A 22,195-nucleotide genomic window follows, 5' to 3' on the forward strand; every position below is an offset into this window, starting at 1 on the left:
ACACACACCACACACAACACACTATCACAACTCAACGAATCCCTTTCTGCAGCCAAAGCATTGCCTCTCCACCAGCACTGTGGGCAAAATAAACATGTAGAAAATATCGCCATCAGTGGAAAACATCTCACTATCATCATCATAGTGTGTTTTGGTGTTCCACCATCCAGGCTCACAGTTCGGTCTGTTCTTGTTGTTTTGTGATCTGATAGGCACTTTGTCCTTCATGCAGGAAGTGGCTTCTGTTCTCAGCGCAGGGTCGACCGGCTGGTGAGACCAGAGACACCTCTCTTCTCATCTCTGCTTCCACCCTTCCTTTTTGCTCTCTATCCTCTACTCCTACCTTCCACTCCTTTCCCCTCTGCCCTCCACCCCTAGCCTTCAATTGTCTGTTTGTCAAGACTGCTGTCCATCTCCACCCACCTCTCTCTCGACTGCTACAGACCTCCACCTCCCTCATACACGTCATCTGTCCTAAACCCCAAAGCCCCTTCTCCACCCTCCTCCTACCCCACTCCACCCTCTCCACCTCTATGCCCCACCCTCTCCACCTCCTATGCCCCCACCCTTCCCCCTCATCCCACCTCCCTATTGCCCCACCCCTCTCCACCTCTATGCCCCACCCCTCTATCCACCTCTTCCACACAGCTCTCCACCTCTATGCCCCACACCTCTCCACCTCTATCCCCACACACTCTCCCACCTCCTTATCCCTGCCCACAACCTCTCCACCTCTATGCCCCCCACACCTCTCCAATGCCCCACACCCTCTCCCACCGCTATGCGCCCTCACCCTCTCCACCTCTATGCCCCACACCTCTCCACCTCTATGCCCCACACCTCTCCACCTCTATGGCACACCCCTCTTCAACTCTCTCTCCTACTCCTCTCCATCTAACCTACAGACCCCGAGTCTGGAGCCTGCCTGGGGCCTGCCTGGGGTCTGCCTGGGGTCTGCCTGGGGCCTGCTTACTTGGCCTCATATACCCTCTGTTGGTCACTTGGACTGGTGAGGACAGTGTTGTGAAATACTTAGGCAGCTACTGGGTAAGAGGGGAGAGAGAGCTGGGATAGATAACTAAATGTCCGAGTTTCTGTTTTCTACTGCACAGCATCAAGTAGAGAGAGAGAGAGAGAGAGACATGTCAAGGTGTGAAGGTCAGGGTGGCTGGGCAGAGTGAAAATTGTTCTTGATGTGTATCAGGTGCAACTCCAAAAAGATAAGACAGACAGAGAAAAGCTTCGATTCCATGTGTTTTTTTTAAGCCGGGGAAAAGTCATTTTGTTCTTCAAAAAGTCACCAATGTCTCAATTCCCACTTACCTTTCAATTAAAGTTTCCTAACTGACTGGCAAAATTGTTCTTGTGCTTTACAAATAGTTCTCCCGCTGCGCTTGTGAACACTCTCACTAAAGTCCAGGCGTCTCAACACCTGGCTGTGCTTCTCTCTCGTAACAGTGCTCACAATCCTGCGCTTGGGGAGCAATTTTCTGGAAAAGTTGTCTCTTTAAAAAAAATTGCGGAGCTTATTTTATTATGTTTTATGTGGTATTTTTTTTCCTTTTTTTCGTCTGTTTTAAAGATTTTCGTCCCTCTTGGTGGTCTGTGTTTGGAATCCCTCGCCGCCGCCTTCTGAATGCATGAATCTTTGGTGATTGGATGCTGAGGGTACAATAACACAGACACCAGGGCCGAGGTCGGGCCCGAGACCGGTTCGGCCCGTTTGCCTCCGCCAGATGGCGCAGGGCAGGGTCACCTATGACCCCACCGGAATGTCATCGCCAAGGTGACAGTCAGCAGCCATATATGGGCAGATGTAGACGGGGCAGCGGATCTGAGATCTAAAGGGGGCGGAGACAGAGTTAAACGTTTGTTCAATAACATTTGGCATCATCTTGACCCTGAAATCTGTTCCCTCACAAAAATATCTCCAGTAATAATATCCAGTAATTCTTAGTTAAAATGAGACATTAGAAGAACTTTCATTAAAACACATGCTGTTTCCATGGTGGCAGTCAGGATCATGTAATATTCATGGTGAGAGATGGTAAATCCATAATGCATGGAGAGAGTCTGTCCTCGACCTGAGAAACTAACTCCTTAACTACTAATGAAGTGATTAAAGTGATCTGAATGATAATGGAGCCAGATACACTGCAGACAAACATTGTCTAAAACTACTGCCAGTAGATTGGTTGCGCTTGACTGGATATTGTTTAGTTTACTTTAGTTTATTAAGATATTACTCCTGGATATTGTAACTGGAGATATTTTGTTTGACATATTTTGTTTTACATAGTAGATGTTGAAATAGTGACCAGTTATGCTCAAAATCTTATTCATAGCGACAGCTCAAAGTCTGATTGTGTAATTAATTTCTCAGTTTTGCTTTTCCAGTTAAGTAACACAGGTGTTGTGAGAACAAGTAAGTAGGAATGTATTCATTTGACAAAAAAGCAATATTACAATTTGTAGAGAGGTTCGTTACAATGGTTCACAAGTGATTCCCTTTATTCAATTCCCAGAAAAATCTATCAACACTCTTTCAATCTGTTAACTTCAAATCAAATTCAAACTAACAAGTTTATTTCCCAGGAGTTTGTGGTGTGTTTGTGTGTGAGAGAGAGTGTGTGTCCATTTAGAAGCTGACTTTAATCAGACTTCCTCTCCCTCCTGCAGTGAGCAACACAGTCCTCCTTCTCCTCCTCCTATCTTGTCAATATGGCCGCCTCGTCAATTGCAGGCCATTACCTGTCATGCTTTTCTATTTTTGCTCTCTCTCTCTCTGTTTGTTCCTCCTTGTCTGCAATTACAGTGATCCCCTCCCCGCGGACTGTCGCTCGTTCCGTCGCTCCGTTTGGTCGGGACGGCTATCATTCATGTGATTACAGCCATGTTGCTATGGCAACCCCACCCCTCTCTTTCTAGAAAGACACTATAGCTGCCGGTTAGAATTGGCCCTCCTGAGACAGAGAGAGCGAAAAAGAGAGAGCGAGAGAAAGCACCTCTGCAAGACCCCCTCCCGAAGGACCTGCACCCACACCACAGCATCACCAGCCACACCCCAACCAGCTAAGACGACCCCAAGCAAACCCTGACCACACCCTATATAGGCCCCCCCATAAAAAAACCTATGCCTCTTCTGCAAACCCAATGCCCCTCGCCCCTCTGGCAAGGACCTCAACATGACAGCAGGACATATGCCCAGGCCGTGAGCAGAGCAACAGGCCCAACCCCCACTAATGCACCCTACCAAGCCTCATCCTGCAACCTAAGAGGTATGTATCAGATGCTCAACGTGCTCTGCTCATACCTAATGTGATGGTCTGGGCCTAAACCACATGAAAACAACACTAGACACTATGGAACAGGAAGCTTTTACTATCTCTGTAATGGCTGTCTTCGGGTGAAAGAGAGGAGGACCAAAATGCAGCGTGATGATAATCCATATTTTAATTAGGATATTTAAACGACGAACAAAAACAACAAACTGACAGAAGGAACCGAYAARGCTACAGTCCTGAACATYGGAACACAGAACAGATGAACACACGAACAGGAACAATCACCCACAAACAAACAGTGAAAACAGGCTACCTTAATATGGTTCCCAATCAGAGACAATGACAAACACCTGCCTCTGATTGAGAACCATATTAGGCCAAACAACAAACCCAACATAGAAACACAAAACATAGAATGCCCACCCAGCTCTCGTCCTGACCAACTAAACAAAGACTAAACAAAGGAAATAAGGTCAGGAACGTGACAATCTCATCCTGGAATATACATGGCCTGAGGTCATCTGCCTTTGGCCTAAAGAGCAGGAACCCAGACTTCCTCAAAGAAATTGGAAATATAGACATTGTCATCCTACAAGAAACATGGTATAAAGGAGATTGGTTCCCCTCACTAGAGGGTATAAAGACTGGTTGCCCTCTAGGTTACAGAGAGCTAGTAGTCCCATCCACCAAACTACAAGGTGTAAAACAAGGAAGAGACTCAGGGGGTATGCTAATTTGTTATAGAGCAGACCTAACCCACTCTATTAAATTAGTCAAAACAGGAACATTTTACATCTGGCTAGAAATGAATAACGAAATTATCTCAACAGAGAAAAATTTCCTCATAAGTGCCACCTATATCCCCCCACTAGAATCACCTACTTTAACGATGACAGCTTCTCCATCCTAGAGGAGGAGATCAACAATTTCCAGGCCCAGGGACATGTACTAGTCTGTGGCTACCTAAATGCCAGAACTGGACAAGAACCCGACACCCTCAGCACACAGGGGGACAAACACCTGCCTGGTGGTGACAGCATTCCCTCCCCCATATGCCCCCCTAGATACAAAAGAGTTATCTATCCAAAATGGAGATGTATGGATAAACCACTTCTCCAATCTTTTTGGCTCTATAACAAAGAACAACAGCAAAAACATATACAAGATCAAATACAAATCTTAGAATAAACTATTAAAGATGACCAGAACCCACTGGATTCTCCAATTACATTACAGGACAAAATACAAAACCCTCCAACCCAAAAAGGCCTGTGGGGTTGATGGTATCCTCAATGAAATGATCAAATATACAGACCACAAATTACAATTGGCCGTACTTAAACTCTTTAACATCATCCTCAGCTCTGGCATATTCTCCAATATTTGGAACCAAGGACTGATCATCCCAATCTACAAAAGTGACCCCAATAACTACCGGGGGATATGTGTCAACAGCAACCCTGTGAAAATCCTCTGCATTATCATTAACAGTAGAATCGTACATTTCCTCAGCTAAAACAATGTACTGAGCAAATGTCAAATTGGCTTTTACCAAATTACCGTATGACAGACCACGTATTCACAAACAAACCAAAATAAAGGCAAAGTCTTCTTATTCTTTGTTGATTTAAAAAAACTTTTGACTCAATTTGGCATGAGGGTCTGCTATACAAATTGATGGAAAGTGGTGTTGGGGTGAAAACAAACAACATGATAAAATCCATGTACACAAACAACAAGTGTGTAGTTAAAATTGTCAAAAAACACACACATTTCTTTCCACAGGGCTGGGGGGTGAGACAGGGATGCAGCTTAAGCCCAAACCTCTTGAACATACTGTATATATTAATGAATTGGCGAGGGCACGAGAACAGTTTGCAGCACCCGTTCTCATCCTACTAGAATCTGAAGTCAAATGTTTACTGTTTGCTGATGATCTGGTGCTTCTGTCACCAACCAAGTAGGGCCTACAGCAGCACCTAGATATTCTGCACAGATTCTGTCAGACCTGCGCCCTGAGAGTAAATCTCAGTAAGACAAAAATAATGGTGTTCCAAAAAAGGTCCAGTTGCCAGGACCACGAATACAAATTCCATCTAGACACTGTTGCCCTAGAGCATACAAAAAACTATACATAGCTTGGCCTAAACATCATTGCCACAGGTAACTTCCACAAAGCTGTGAACAATCTGAGAGACAAGGCAAGAAGGGTCTACTATGCCATCAAAAGGAACATAAAATTCAACATACCAATTAGGATCTGGCTAAAAATAATTGAATCAGTTATAGAACCCATTGCCCTTTATGGTTGTGAGGTCTGGGGTCCACTCACCAACCAAGAATTCACAAAATGGGAGAAACACCAAATTGAGACTTCGCATGTAGAATTCCGCAAAAATGTCCTCTGTGTACAACGTAAAAGACCAAATAATGTATGCAGAGCAGAATTATGCCGATACCCTCTAATGATCAAAATCCAGAAAAGAGCCGTTCAATTCTACAACCACCTAGGAAGAGATTCCCAGACCTTCCATAACAAAGCCATCACCTACAGAGAGGTGAACATGGAGAAGAGAAAGCTGGTCCTGGGGCTCTGTTCACAAACACAAACAGACCCCACAGAGCCCCAGGACAGCAACACAATTAAACCCAACCAATTCATGATAAAACAAAAAGATAATTACTTGACACATTGGAAAGAATTTACAAAAACTGAGCAAACTAGAATTCTATTTGGCCCAGAACAGAGAGTACATTGTGGCAGAATACCTGACCACTGTGACTGACCCAAAATTAAGGAAATCTTTGACTATGTACAGACTCAGTGAAATACCACAGTGTGCAATCACAGCAGAAGATTTGTGATCTGTTGCCACAAGAAAAGGGCAACCAGTGAAGAACAAACACCATTGTAAATACAATCTATATTTATGATGACTTATTTTCCCTTTTGTACTGTTTGCACATCATTACAACATTACAACACTGTGCAAAGACATAATACTCTTTTGGAACTTTTGTGAGTGTAATGTTTACTGTTAGTTTTTATTGTTTATTTCACTTTTGTTTATTATCTATTTCACTTGCTTTAACAATGTAAACATATGTTCCCATGCCAATAAAGCCTCTTAAAATGAATTGAGAGACAGAACAGATCTACAACCAGCTTACTATGTCTTCCCCAAAACCTTAACTGACTTGAGAACTGACCTTAGATAAGCATCTGAAATCAAATCAAAGTGTATTGGTCGAATACACAGTTTTGCTAATGTTATCACAGGTGCAGCAAAAAGTAACTCGAGGCACACTTGTAAGATGATCTTACCCTCTCCCAAAGCCTTATCTTATCCATCAGGGTGTTAAACATACAACCATCTTTAGATGAGCAACTAGGGATAAACTCCTCTTATGTTTCTGTACTCACTAACGGCCGGTAGATCTCTACACTCTCCCTCCTCCAGGGTGATGTCATCAATTGCGATATCCCCCTCAATACCAGGACCTCGGATACCCTCCAGCGCCACCTGAGGTGGGAGAAAAAGAGAGATATGGAGAGAGATCGCTGTTATAGACATAGACTTTAAGTTGGGATTCTTCCCCTGACTGACTCTCAAATCATCCAATCACACAAGGTTTTACTCACCTGGAAAGAGGCGGTTGGGTGGATGCTAATTTTGGCCTGTTTCCAGTGGTCGCCTTGGTTACCGCTCAGTGACCAGGTGGGCCCCTCTGTCGCTGCCTGACCCTTCTGTCTCAGGAGCGCGTTCAGGGTCCCTACAGATAAGAGAGAGACCACACGGTCACACACAGTCAAACTCAGCCAGAGACGGTGACATGCGGTCAGGCTCAGAGCCGCCTCAAGTGTTGCCAATAATCATCTCCATAATGTGATATTGCAGAAAGCTTTTCAGGGTCCCTGCAGAGGAAAGATACCACACGGTTAGATATGGCCAGACACGGTCAGAGAGGTTCAGAAAGTCAAATGCTTAAGGGCTTTGAGTGATTCCATATCACAGTATGAATCAGGATATGTATTTTTCAACAAAGCTTAGGCCAGGGGGTCCCAAACTATTTTGGCCTGCGACCCCATTTTGATATCAATTTTTTTTATGTGACCCCACCATGTAAAGAAAGTTATGTAATCAACAGCCAATGTTTACTTTTTAATTTGGGCTATGACAGTCTATTACAAATCAGTCTGACAGTACTTTTGACAGAATTTAAATCTGAAGACCGTATGGTTTGAAGTGACTGAAATGTATCAGAAAGGTATTGGGTTCAGAAGATCACCAGGCAATAATGTTGTATGATCTTCTGTGTCGAAAATAATTGAATTTCCCCCCCATGTGATTTAGTGCTTGGTCTTGTCCACTCGGTTCTAATGGCTTGTGGGCATAGTAGAGGGAAACAGTACTTATGTACAGTTGAAGTAGTTTACATACACTTAGGTTAGAGTCATAAAAATTCGTTTTTCAACCACTCCACAAAATTCTTGTTAACAAACTATAGTTTTGGCAAGTCGGTTAGGACCTCTACTTTGTGCATGACACAAGAAATTTTTCCAACAATTGTTGACAGATTATTTCACAAATAACTCACTGTATCACAATTCCAGTGGGTCAGAAGTTTACATACACTAAGTTGACTGTGCCTTTTAAACAGCTTGGAAAATTCCAGAAATGATGTCATGGCTTTAGAAGCTTCTGATAGGCTAATTGACATCATTTGAGTTAATTGGGGGTGTACCTGTGGATGTATTTCAAGGCCTACCTTCAAACTCAGTTCCTCTTTGCTTGACATCATGGGAAAATCTAAAGAAATCAGCAAGATCTTTGAAAAAACATTGTAAACCTCCACAAGTCTGGTTCATCCTTGGGAACAATTTCCAAATGCCTGAAGGTACCACGTTCATCTGTACAAACAATAGTACGCAAGTATAAACAACATGGGACCACGCAGTCGTCATACCGCTCAGGAAGAAGACGCGTTCTGTCTCATAGAGATGAACATACTTTGATGCAAAAAGTGCAAATCAATCCCAGAACAACAGCAAAGGACCTTGTGAAGATACTGGAGGAAACAGGTTCAAAAGTATCTATATCCACAGTAAAACGAGTTCTATATCGACATAACCTGAAAGGCCACTCAGCAAGGAAGAAGACACTGCTCCAAAACTGCCATAAAAAAGCCAGACTACGGTTTGCAACTGGCCATAATGACCATCGTTATGTTTGGAGGAAAAAGGGGGAGGCTTGCAAGCTGAAAAACACCATCGCAACCGTGAAGCACAGGGGTGGCAGCATCATGTTGTGGGGATGTTATGCTGCAGGAGGGACTGGGGGACTTCACAAAAGATGGCGTCATGAGGTAGGAAAATTATGTGGATATATTGAAGCAACATCTCAAGACATCAGTCAGGAAGTTAAAGCTTGGTCGCAAATGGGTCTTCCAAATGGACAATGACACCAAGCATACTTCCAAAGTTGTGGCAAAATGGCTTAAGGACAACAAAGTCAAGGTATTGGAGTGGCCATCACAAAGTTCTGACCTCAATCCTATAGAAAATCTGTCAGCAGAACTGAACAAGCATGTGCGAGCAAGGAGGTATACAAACCTGACTCAGTTACACCAGCTCTGTCAGGAGGAATGGGCCAAAATTCACCCAACTTATTGTGGGAAGCTTGTGGAAGGCTACCCGAAACGTTTGACCCAAGTTAAACAATTTAAAGGCAATGCTACCAAATACTAATTGAGTGTATGTAAACTTCTGACCCACTGGGAATGTGATGAAAGAAATACAAGCAGAAATAAATCATTATCTCTACTATTCTGACATTTCACATTCTTAAAAAAAAGTGGTGATCCTAACTGACCTAAGACTGCATTTTTACTAGGATTAAATGTCAGGAATTGTGAAAAACTGAGTCTACATGTATTTGGCTAAGGTGTTGGCTAAGGTGTATGTAAACTTCCGACTTCAACTGTACGTGTTCCTGAGAGTCTTATATTTCAGTGATGGGGTCATAATATTTTGTAGCTTAAACCATTCAAAAGATTGAGTCACATCTGTAGGAAYAAAACAGAATCCGCTTTGTTTATTACAACCACATCTAGTGGCTCCCGGAGTTTACTGACTTAACCCCGGGTTCTATGAATCATGCGCAAATCAAATCAGGCGACCCTGCATGGGGTTTCTACCCCTAGTTTGGAAAACCCTGCCTTAGGCCAACTCTTAACAAAAGCAGCTTCTACCGCCTGATATTCAATATAATATGGTCATTTAGCAGATACTTTTATCTGTGACTTACACATTAAGGCACACAAAAGAATCGAACCCACAACCCTTTTGTGATTGGAGACAATGCCCCGTGTAAGGTGCCGTCTTTCTGATGGGACGTTAAACAGGTGCCCTGACTCTCTGTGGTCACGAAATATCCCATGGCACTTATCATAAGAGTAGTGGTGTTAACCCTGGTGTCCTGGCTAAATTCCCAATCTGACCCTCATACCATCATGGCCACCTAATCATTCCCAGCTTCAAATGGCTCATTCTGTAAATGAGAATGTGTTCTCAGTCAACTTAGCTGGTAAAATAAGGACAAAAAAACTATTGCTAGTTCCATGCTTCAACCAATTGAGACATAATCTACACCACAATTTAACCTACATCATGACTTTATATTAGGAGGCAATGCATTTAAAAGGCCAAATGCAGATGTTTTTATCTCAATATCAAATAATTTCTGGGTAACAATTAAGTACATTCCTGTAACTACTGTAATAGTAAGAAGCAGCAAGCTGCACTGGATACAGAAAAAGGGCAAGCAAGAAACAGACATCAAATCAAATTGTATTAGTCACATGTTCCGAATACATTGAAATGCTTTCTCACGAGCACCTAACCAACAATGCAGTAAAAAAAATGAATAAGAATAAGAAATAAAAGTAACAAGTAATTAAGGAGCAGCGGTAAAATAACAATAGCGAGACTATATACAGGGGGGTACCGGTACAGAGTCAATGTACGGGGGCACCGGTTTGTCGAGGTAATTGAGGTAATATGTACATGTAGGTAGAGTTATTAAAATGACTATGCATAGATAATAACAGAGAGTAGCAGCAGTGTAAAAGTAAAAGAGGGGGGGGGKAATGCAAATAGTCTGGGTAGCCATTTGATTAGATATTCAGGAGTCTTGTGGCTTGATGGTAGAAGCTGTTTAGAACCCTCTTCGACCTAGACTTGGCGCTCCGGTACAGTCTATGACTAGGGTGGCTGGAGTCTTTGACAATTTTTAGGGCCTTCCTCTGACACCGCCTGGTATAGAGGTCCTGGATGGCAGGAAGCTTGGCCCCAGTGATGTACTGGGACGTATGCACTAACCTCTGTAGTGCCTTGCAGTCGGAGGCCGAGCAGTTGCCATACCAGGCAGTGATGCAACCAGTCAGGATGCTCTCGATGGTGCAGCTGTAGAACCTTTTGAGGATCTGAGGACACATGCCAACTCTTTTCAGTCTCCTGAGGGGGAATAGGTTTTGTTGTGCCCTCTTCACGACTGTCTTGGTGTGCTTGGACCATGTTAGTTTGTTGGTGATGTGGACACCAAGGAACTTGAAGCTCTCAACCTGCTCCACTGCAGCCCCGTCGATGAGAATGGGGTGGTGCTCGGTCCTCTTTTTACTGTATTCCACAATCATCTCCTTTGTCTTGATCACGTTGAGGGAGAGGTTGTTTGTCTGGCACCACACGGCCAGGACTCTGACCTCCTCCCTATAGGCTGTCTCGTCGTTGTCAAACTTAATGATGGTGTTGGAGTCGTGCCTGGCCGTGCAGTCATGAGTGAACAGGGAGTACAGGAGGGGACTGAGCACACACCGCTTGAGGGTCCCCTGTATTGAGGATCAGCGCTGCGGATGTGTTGCAACCTGCCCTCACCACCTGGTGGCGGCCTGTCAGGAAGTCCAGGATCCAGCTGCAGAGGGAGGTGTTTAGTCCCAGGGTCCTTGGCTTATTGATGAGCTTTGAGGGCACTATGGTGTTGATCACTGAGCTGTAGTCAATGAATAGCATTCTCACATAGGTGTTCCTTTTGTCCAGGTGGGAAAGGGCAGTTTGGAGTGCAATAGAGATTGCATCATCTGTGGATCTGTCGTGGCGGTATAAAACCCTAGTGGGTCTTGGGTTTCTGGGATAATGATAATCCCACTGACCCTTCCACCACTACCGTCACGAAGGGAAAGGGAAAGGAAAGTCAGTTGTACAACTGAATGCATTCAACTGAATTGTGTCTTCCTGATTTAACCCAACCCCTCTGAAACAGAGAGGTGCGGGGGGCTGCCATAATCAATATCCCCGATCATGACATGACGCACCAACCTCACAAGCTTCTACATGATCTGCTACCACAGAGAAGGGGAGACAGCACTGGCAGAGTCCTCCGCAACCAGAACCAATTGTCCAGCATCAATGCAAGGACAAACAGGCAGAACAATTCTACCAAAGCCACTACCATCAGACTTTTGAATAACCAAATGTGACTTTTTAAATGATAATTTATTGTACGCTAGGACCTCTTTAACTGAATATTGTATCTATATTGTCTAAATGTAACTGTGCATTCTGCTTCATTCAGTCTTGTCAACTGTGAGCATTAATTAAATACTGTAAATCAAAACAAAAAAATGGAATCAATCAGTAATAGTTTTCCAATGAAATGGTAAAAAAATCTACAAAAATAGTTTTTTAGAAAAAACTTTCTCAAGCAACAACTTTGATAGGATTGTCTGTGAGTGGTCTGAGTGAGGAACCTAATTTGATGGGCCTAATGGGAGGGATGTAAGCTGAAAACTAGCTGTTATTGGCAGAGAGTTTTGGAACTCTCTTTGTTATTGGTCTATTAACTTTTACCACCTGGTGATTACACCAGGCAAGCTCCACCCATGCAAAAACTTCTATCAGCATCTATCAGGAAATAACACTGATCACATTTTTCACACTTTTACAGTGTTAGTTTAATCAGCTGTTGTACAATATGATTGAAAACACAGGAAAAACAGTATTTTGACTGCAATGGGCATTTAAATGGGAAACACTTTATTTGGATAGTCTATAGAACATCTACAGATGGACTATCTACAGGCTATTAGTAACATTTCAACTAACTATATACTAACCCTAACCCTAACCTTAATCCTTATCCTAAACCTAGCCCTAACCCTTATTCTAAACCTAGCCCTAACCCTTATTCTAAACCTAGCCCTGACCCTTATTCTAAACCTATCCCTAACCCTTATTCTAAACCTATCCCTAACCCTTATTCTAAACCTAGCCCTAACCCTTATTCTAAACCTAGCCCTAACCCTTAATTCTAAACCTAGCCCTAACCCTAACCTTAGCAAGCAGTTGCTTATCAACAGATAGTGTGTTAATAGTATGACCATCTGTAGAGCATCTACTGATGGACTATCTGGACGATCCAAATAAAGTGTGACCTTTAAATGCTGCATAAACTCCCAACGTCAATATTGAGCACTTAACGGAGAACATAACTTGATCTTAATGTCAGTTTAACAGTGGAGGTTCTAACTGGTGTCTCGAGGGGGATTTTATTGGAGAATTWAAAAAATCCACTTAAAATTCATCTCTGCATTTTAAACTCCAAATCCACCTCAGCATTCTGAGCAGAAGCTTGGCGGTGAGTGGTGGCAAAGGTTAACTGGGGGTCGAATGAATTGATACATGTATTAATTCCAAAGTTCTGCCACGTGACAATTAATTATTCTCAAAACGTAATAATAAAGTTAAATTATAACTAAAGGCTGATAAGTGAAGAGAGTTCTTGTTTAACAAACCAACAACTTTAAATCAATACTTTTCAATGACTCATATGCATTGAGAACGGTTTGGAATTCAAATGAGCAGCACCAGTTGAAAGTTGACGTGTTCCTAAATTACAAGTCAACTGAACATTCCAGCTCCTCTGCAGACTATTCCCTCCTATATGGTGTAAAAAGCCTGCCATTCACAGGTCCAATGTGTAGGATCAGTAACACTACTATTCTGGACTAGCAACTTTGATGGTCTGTAATACTGTGAAATTATGACACTGAATGGAACAGAAACGTTCCCTCCCTCTTTCTACAACAATCAGAACAGCCACCCCTAAAAATACATGTTCACTTCTACAACAATCAGAACAGCCACCCCTAAAAATACATGTTTCACTTCTACAACATCAGAACGCAGCCCCTAAAAATACATGTTCACTTTCTAACATCAGAACAGCCACCCCTAAAAATACATGTTCACTTTCTACAACAATCAGAACAGCCACCCTAAAAATACACTGTTCACTTCTACAACAATCAGAACAGCCACCCCTAAAATACATGTTCACTTTCTCACAACAATCAGAACAGCCACCCTAAAAATACATGTTCACTTCTACACAATCAGAACAGCCACCCCTAAAAATACATGTTCACTTCTACAACATCAGAACAGCCACCCCTAAAATACATGTTCACTTCTACAACAATCAGAACAGCCACCCCTAAAATACATGTTCACTTCTACAAATCAGAACAGCCACCCTAAAATAACATGTTCACTTTACAACAATCAGAACACGCCCCCTAAAAATACATTGTTCATCTTACAAAATCAGAACAGCCACCCCTAAAAATCATGTTCACTTCTACAACAATCAGAACAGCCACCCCTAAAAATACATGTTCACTTCTAACACAATCAGAACAGCCACCCCTAAAAATACATGTTCACTTCTACAATAATCAGAACAGCCACCCTAAAATACATGTTCACTTCTACAACAATCAGAACAGCCACCCTAAAAATACATGTTCACTTCTACAACAATCAGAACAGCCACCCCTAAAAATACATGTTCACTTCTACAACAATCAGAACAGCCACCCCTAAAAATACATGTTCACTTCTACAATAATCAGACAGCCACCCCTAAAAATACATGTTCACTTCTACAAAATCAGAACAGCCACCCCAAAATACATGTTCACTTCTACACAATCAGAAACAGCCACCCCTAAAATACATGTTCACTTCTACAACAATCAGAACAGCCACCCCTAAAAATACATGTTCATTCTACAACAATCAGAACAGCCACCCTAAAATACATGTTCACTTCTACAACAATCAGAAAGCCACCCCTAAAAATACATGTTCACTTCTACAACAATCAGAACAGCCACCCCTAAAAATACATGTTCACTTCTACAACAATCAGAACAGCCACCCCTAAAAATCATGTTCACTTCTACAACAATCAGAACCGCCACCTAAAAATACATGTTCACTTCTACACAAAATCAGAACAGCCACCCCTAAAAATACATGTTCACTTCTACAACATCAGAACAGCCACCCTAAAACCATGTTCACTTCTACAATAAACACTCCTGACATGTAACATCAACAAGGTTATAACCAGCAAGAGAAAGCCACCCCATTAAATACGGTCTTATTGTTATTAGACACTGTATTACAGAATAATTATAGAAATATAGTTGCCAGAGAAACTGCCAGCTGCTCTTTGTACTAGGCCAACAAGACATAAAGTTGAAGTCGGCAGTTTACATAGACTTAGGTTGGAGTCATTAAAACTCTTTTTTCAACCACTCCACAATTCTCTTGTTAACAAACTATAGTTTTGGCAAGTCAGTTAGGACCTCTACTTTGTGCATGACACAAGTAATTTTTCCAACAATTGTTAACAAACAATTCCACAATAACTCACTGTATCACAATTCCAGTGGGTCAGAAATGTATATACACTAAGTTGACTGTGCCTTTAAACAGCTTGGAAAATTCCAGAAATGATGTCATGGCTTTAGAAGCTTCTGATAGGCTAATTGACTAATTTGAGTCAATTGGGGATGTACCTGTGAGTATTTCAAGGCCTACTTTCAAACTCAGTGCCTCTTTGCTTGACATCATGGGAAAATCTAAAGAAATCAGCCAAGACCTCAGAAAAAAACATTGTAGACCTCCACAAGTCTGGTTCATCCTTGGGAGCAATTTCCAAATGCCTGAAGGTACCACGTTCATGTGTACAAACAATAGTACGCAAGTATAAACACCATGGGACCACGCAGCCGTCATACTGCTCAGGAAGGAGACACGTTCTGTCTCTAGAGATGAATGTACTTTGGTGCGAAAAGTGCAAATCAATCCCAGAACAAACAGCAAAGGACCTTGTGAAGATGCTGGAGGAAACAGGTACAAAAGTATCTATATCCACAGTAAAACGAGTTCTATATCGGCATAACCTGAAAGGCCGCTCACCAAGGAAGAAGCCACGGCTCCAAAACCGCCATTAAAAAGCCAGCCTACGGTTTGCAACTGCACATGGGGACAAAGTTCGTACTTTTTGCAGAAATGTCCTCTGGTCTGATGAAACAAAAATAGAACTGTTTGGCCATAATGACTATTGTTATGTTTGGAGGAAAAAGGGGGAGGCTTGCAAGCTGAAAAACACCATCCCAACCGTGAAGCACGGGGGTGGCAGTCTGACACTCACACTTTTTCCCCCTTTCTAGCTCTGACCTTGCTGATAGCTACTTTACTGAGGAGAAGTGTACTTAGTATGACTGTGATATGTGGTTGTCACATCTAACTATCTTAAGATGAATTCACTAACTGTAACTGGCTCTGGATAAGAGCATCTGCTAAATGACTAACATTTTAAATGTAATTCTCCACAGCAAGAATTTTCCACAAGCTCAACAGGACTGTTACTCTGAAGCCTTGTCTAAGTCAAAGAGAGACAGAGAGAAAGAGAAAAAGAGTAAAAGAGAGAGACAGAGAGAGAGACAGAGCGTGGCCTGTTCTCTGTCTGTTAGTGTCATCATCATCAGCATACTGTAAAGTAACTGTTTCACCATGACATCACAAACTACAGTACGAGACCAGGTGAGCTAGAGCAGCTTCTGCAGAACAGGCTCAAAGGGCTTGGTCAGGTTTTGAAGTGTTAAACATTACAGAGGAAAGAGGGAGGTAGAGTGGGAAGAAGGGAGGAAGGAAATGAAGGGGGAGGGAGGGAAGAAGGAGGGAGGGTGTGTTGAAGGGATTTACATTGGAGGAGAGCGAGAAATATCTTTCTTCAGATGGACGGGGAGGAGGGAGGGAGGGAAGGTGGAGGGAGAGGAGAGTGTACTGAATTATTTTACATGACAGAGCGGAGGGATCTGGCTGAGCTAGCTGTAGTCTGGCTGACAATTTCTTTGAACTTATGGGACTGTAATGTACTATAGATAGTGTAGAGATGTCTACTGTATTGTACTGTAGATAGTGTAGAGATGTCTACTGTACTGTACTGTAGATAGTGTAGAGATGTCTACTGTACTATAGATAGTGTAGAGATGTCTATTGTACTGTAGATAGTGTAGAGATGTCTACTGTACTGTACTGTAGATAGTGTAGTGATGTCTACTGTACTGTAGATAGTGTAGAGATGTCTGCTGTACTATAGATAGTGTAGAGATGTCTACTGTACTGTAGATAGTGTAGAGATGTCTACTGTACTGTAGGCTGTAGATAAAGTGTAGAAGAGTCTTACTGTAAACTGTACTGTTAGATAAGTGTAGTGAATGTCTTACTGTACTGTAGATAGTGTAGAGATGTCTACTGTAGTGTAGATAGTGTAGAGATTGTGTACTGTACTCTGTAGATAGTGTAGAGATGTCTACTGTAAGCTTAGATAGTGTAGAGATGTCTACTGTGCTGTAGATAGTGTAGAGATGTTCTACTGTACTATAGATAGTGTAGAGATGTCTATTGTATGTAGATAGTGTAGAGATGTCTACTTACTGTAGCTGTAGATAGTGTAGTGATGTCTACTGTACTGTAGATAGTGTAGAGATGTCTCGACTGTATAAGATTAGTGTAGAGATGTCTACTGTAGCTGTAGATAGTGTAGAGATGTCTACTGTACTGTACTGTATAGTGTAGAGATGTCTGCTGTACTATAGATAGTGTAGATGATGTCTACTGTACTGTAGATAGTGTAGAGATGTCTACTGTACTGTACTGTAGATAGTGTAGAAGATGTCTGACTGTAACTGTAGATAGGTGTAAGAGATGTCTACTGTACTGTAGATAGTGTAGGAGATGTCTACTGTATGTACTGTAGATAGTGTAGAGATGTCTACTGTATGTACTGTAGATAGTTGTAGAGTGATGTCTACTGTACTAGTAGATAGTGTAGAGATGTCTACTGTACTGTACCTGTAGATAGTGTAGTGGATGTCTACTGTACTGTACTGTAGATAGTGTAGTGAATGTCTACTGTACTGTAGATAGTGTAGAGATGTCTGACTGTACTGTAGATAGTGTAGAGATGTCTGCTAGTACTGTAGATAGTGTAGAGATGTCTACTGTACTGTAGATAGTGTAGAGATGTCTACTGTACTGTACTGTAGATAGTGTAGAGATGTCTACTGTATTGTAATCGTAGATAGTGTAGTAGAATGTCTACTGTACTTAGATAGTGTAGAGATGTCTACTGTATGTACTGTAGATAGTGTAGTGATGTTTCTACTGTACTGTACTGGTAGAATAGTAGTAGGATGTCTACTGTAACTGTAGATAGTGTAGAGATGTCTACTGTACTGTATTAGATAGTGTAGAGATGTCTACTGTATTGTACTGTAGATAGTGTAAAGTGATAGTTCACTGTACTGTACTGTAGATAGTGTAGAGAATGTCTACTGTACTGTAGATAGTTGTAGAGATGTCTACGTGTACTGTAGATAGTGTAAGAGATGTCTGCTGTACTGTAGATAGTGTAGTGAAATGTCTGCCTGTAGTACTGTAGTAATAGTGTAGTGGATGTCTACTGTACTGTAGATAGTGTGAGAGATGTCTACTGTACTATACTGATATAGATAGTGTAGAGATGTCTACTGTACTGTACTGTAGTAGTGTAGAGATGTGTCTACTGTACTGTAAGCTAGTAGATAGTGTAGAGATGTCTGTACTGGTGACTGTACTGTAGAATAGTGTAAGATGTCTACTGTACTTAGGATAGTGTAGAGATGTCTACTGTACTGTACTGTAGAATAGTGTAGAGATGTCTACTGTACTGTACTGTAGAATGTGTAGAGATGTCTACTGTATGTGTACTGTACTATAGATAGTGTAGAGATGTCTACTGTACTGTACTGTAGATAGTGTAGAGATGTCTACTGTACTGTAGATAGTGGTAGGAGTGATGTCTACTGTACTTGTACTATAGATAGTGTAGAGATGTATACTGTGATTGTACTGTAGATAGTGTAGAGATGTCTACTGACTGTACGATAGTGTAAGTAAGTCTACTGTATTGTACTGTAGATAGTGTAGAGATGTCTACTGTACTGTAGATAGTGTAGAGATGTCTACTGTACTGTAGATAAGTGTAAGTAAGACTAACTAGTATTGTACTTACTGTAGATAGTGTAGAGATGTCTACTGTACTGTACTGTAGATAGTGTAGAATGTCTGCTGTACTGTAGATAGTGAAGTGATGTCTACTGTATTGTACTGTAGATAGTGTAGAGATGTCTACTGTAGACTGTAGATAGTGTAGAGATGTCTACTGTACTATAGATAGTGTGAGATGATGTTCTACTGTACTGTAGAGTAGTGTGAGTGATGTCTACTGTACTGTAGATAGTGTAGAGATGTCTACTGTACTGTAGATAGTGTAGAAGATGTCTACTGAGAGTAATCTAGTAGATGGTAGTGGTAGAGATGTCTACTGTACTGTAGATAGTGTAGAGATGTCTACTGTACTGTAGATAGTGTAGAGATGTCTACTGTACTGTAGATAGTGTAGAGATGTCTACTGTACTGTAGATAGTGTAGAGATGTCTACTGTACTGTAGAATAGTGTAGAATGTCTACTGTAACTGTACTGTAATAGTGTAGAGATGTCTACTGTACTGTAGATAGTGTAGAGATGTTACATGTACTGTAAGATAGTGTATGAGAATGTCTACTGTAACTGTAGATAGTGTAGAGATGTCTACTGTAACTGTAGATAGTGTAGAGATGTCTACTGTAGCTGTAGAATAGTGTAGAGAATGTCTACTGTACTGTAGAATAGTGTAGATGATGTCTACTGTACTGTACTGTAGATAGTGTAGAGATGTCTACTGTACTGTAGATAGTGTAGAGATGTCTTACTGTATGTAGATAGATAGTTAGAGATGTCTACTGTACTGTAGATAGTGTAGAGATGTTCTACTGTACTGTAAGATAGTGTAGAGATGTCTACTGTAGACTGTAGATAGTGTTAGAGATGTTACTACGGTACTGTAGATAGTGTAGAGATGTTACTACTGTACTGTAGATAGTGTAGTGATGTCTACTGTACTGTAGATAGTGTAGTGATGTCTACTGTACTTGTAGATAGTGGTAGGATGTCATACTGATTGTAGATAGTGTAGAGATGTCTAACTGTACTGTACTGTAGGATAGTGTAGAGATATGTCTAGCTGTACTGTACTGTAGATAGTGTAGAGATGTCTGCTGTACTGTAGATAGTGTAGGTGTCTACTGTACTGTAGAAGTTAGATGTGTCTACTGTACTGTAGTATAGGTGTAGAGATATGTACTGTACTGTACTGTAGATAGTGTAGAGATGTCTGCTGTAACTGTAAGATAGTGTAAGTGATTGTGCTGTACTGTAGATAGTGTAGATGTCTACTGTACTTAGTAGATAGTGTAGAGAGTGTCTACTGTACTGTACTGTAGATAGTGTAGAGATTGTACTGTACTGTACTGTAGATAGTGTAGAGATGTCTGCTGTACTGTAGATAGGTAGTGATCTATGTACTGTACGAAGTGTAGGATGTCTACTGTTACTTGTAGATAGTGTAGGATGTCTACTGTACTGTACTGTAGATAGTGTAGATGAGTGTCTACTGTACTAGTAAGATAGTGTAGAGATGTCTACTGTACGTATGTAGATAGTGTAGAGATGTACTACTGTACTGTAGATAGTGTAGAGATGCTACTGTACTGAGTAGATAGTGTAAGGATGTCTACTGTACTGTAGATAGTGTAGTAGATGTCTAGGCTGTAGCTGTACATAAGTAAGTAGTGTAGATGATCTCTAATGTACTGTAGATAGTGTAGAGATGTCTACTGTACTGTAGATAGTGTAGAGATGTCTACTGTACTGATGTAGATAGTGTAGAGATGTTACTTGTACTGTAGATAGTGTAAGAGAATGTCTACTGTACGTGTACTTAATGATAGTGTAGAGATGTCTACTGTACTGTAGATAGTGTAGTAGATGTCTTACTGTACTGTAGATAGTGTAGAGATGTCTATACTGTACTATAGATAGTGAGTGATGTCTACTGTACTGTAGATAGTGTAGAGATGTCTACCTGTACTGTAGATGAGTGTAGTGATGTCTACTGTACTGGTAGATAGTGTAGAGATGTCTACTGTCACTGTACTAGATAGTGTAGAGATGTCTACTGTACTGTACTGTAGATTGTGTAGATGATGTCTTACTGTACTGTAGATAGTAGTGAGGAGATGTCTACTGTACTGTAAGATATGTAGTAGATAAGTCTACTGTACTGTAGATAGTGTAAGATGTCTACTGTACTGGTAATAGTGTAAGTGAATGTCTAGCTGTACTGTACTGTAGATAGTGTAATATGTCTACTGTACTGTAAGATAGTGTAGAGATGTCTACTGTATCTGTAGATAGGTTGTAGGAGATGCTCTGACTGTACTGTAGATAGTGTAGAGATGTCTACTGGTACTATAGATAGTGTAGGATGTCTACTGTACTGTAGAGTAGTGTAGTGATGTCTACTGTACTGCTACTGTAGATAGTGTAGAGATGTCTACTGTACTGTAAGTAGTGTAGAGATGTCTACTGTACTGTAGATCTGTGTAGTGATGTCTACTGTACGTGTACTGTAGATAGTGTGAGAGATGTCTACTGTACTTGTAGATAGTGTAGAGATGTCTACTGTACTGTATGTAGATAGTGTAGAGATGTCTACTGTACTATAGATAGCTGTAGAGATGTCTACTGTAGCTGTACCTGTAGAGTAGGTGTAAGTGATGTCACTTACTGTACTGTAGATAGTGTAGAGATGTCTACTGTACTGCTAGATCATGTAGAGTGTCTACGTACTGTAGATAGTGTAGAGATGTGTACTACTGTACTGGTAGATATGTGTAGAGATGTCTACTGTACTGTAGATAGTGTAGAGATGTCTACTGTACTGTACTGTAGATGATAGTGTAGTGTGTCTATTACTGTAGCTGTACTGTAGTGATAGTGTAGGATGTCTACTGTACTGTAACTGTAGATAGTGTAAGTGATGTCTACTGTACTGTAGATAGTGTAGTGATGTCTACTGTACTGTAATTAGTGTAGTGATGTCTACTGTACTATAGATAGTGTAGAGATGTATACTGTACTGTAGATAGTGTAGTGATGTCTACTGTACTGTACTGTAGATAGTGTAGAGATGTCTAACTGTACTGTATGTATAGTGTAGAGATGTCATACTGTATGTACTGTAGATAGTGTAGAGATGTCTACTGTACTAGATAGTGTAGAAGATGTCTACGTACTATATAGATATGTTAGAAGATGTTACTGTACTATAGATAGTGTAGTGATGTCTACTGTACTTGAGTAGATAGTGTACTGAGATGTCTACTGTACTGTAGATAGTGTAGAGATGTCTACTGTAACTGTAGATAGTGTAGAGATGTCTACTGTACTGTAGATAGTGAAGAGATGTCATACTGTACTGTACTGATAGTGTAGAGATGTCTACTGTACTGTAAGATAGTGTAGTGATGTTCACTGCTATTCTGTTAGATAAGTTGTAGAGATGTCTACTGTAGC

At 41.2% G+C, this 22,195-nt stretch overlaps 1 protein-coding gene across 1 annotated transcript in view; it reads right to left on the bottom strand.

The window, feature by feature from the left end:
- Positions 1-802: 802 nt before the first annotated feature.
- LOC112068313 (MAM domain-containing glycosylphosphatidylinositol anchor protein 2-like) overlaps positions 803-22,195 on the bottom strand; it is a 381,767-nt gene continuing 360,374 nt past the window's right edge. Inside the window, 3 exon segments of the mRNA XM_070438102.1 lie at positions 803-1,841; positions 6,709-6,808; positions 6,928-7,058. Of these exon segments, the coding sequence (XP_070294203.1) occupies positions 1,753-1,841; positions 6,709-6,808; positions 6,928-7,058 (320 nt within the window). The 3' untranslated portion in view covers positions 803-1,752.

The sequence above is a fragment of the Salvelinus sp. IW2-2015 genome, unplaced genomic scaffold (genome assembly GCF_002910315.2).
Source record: "Salvelinus sp. IW2-2015 unplaced genomic scaffold, ASM291031v2 Un_scaffold396, whole genome shotgun sequence".
Classification (NCBI taxonomy): domain Eukaryota; kingdom Metazoa; phylum Chordata; class Actinopteri; order Salmoniformes; family Salmonidae; genus Salvelinus; species Salvelinus sp. IW2-2015.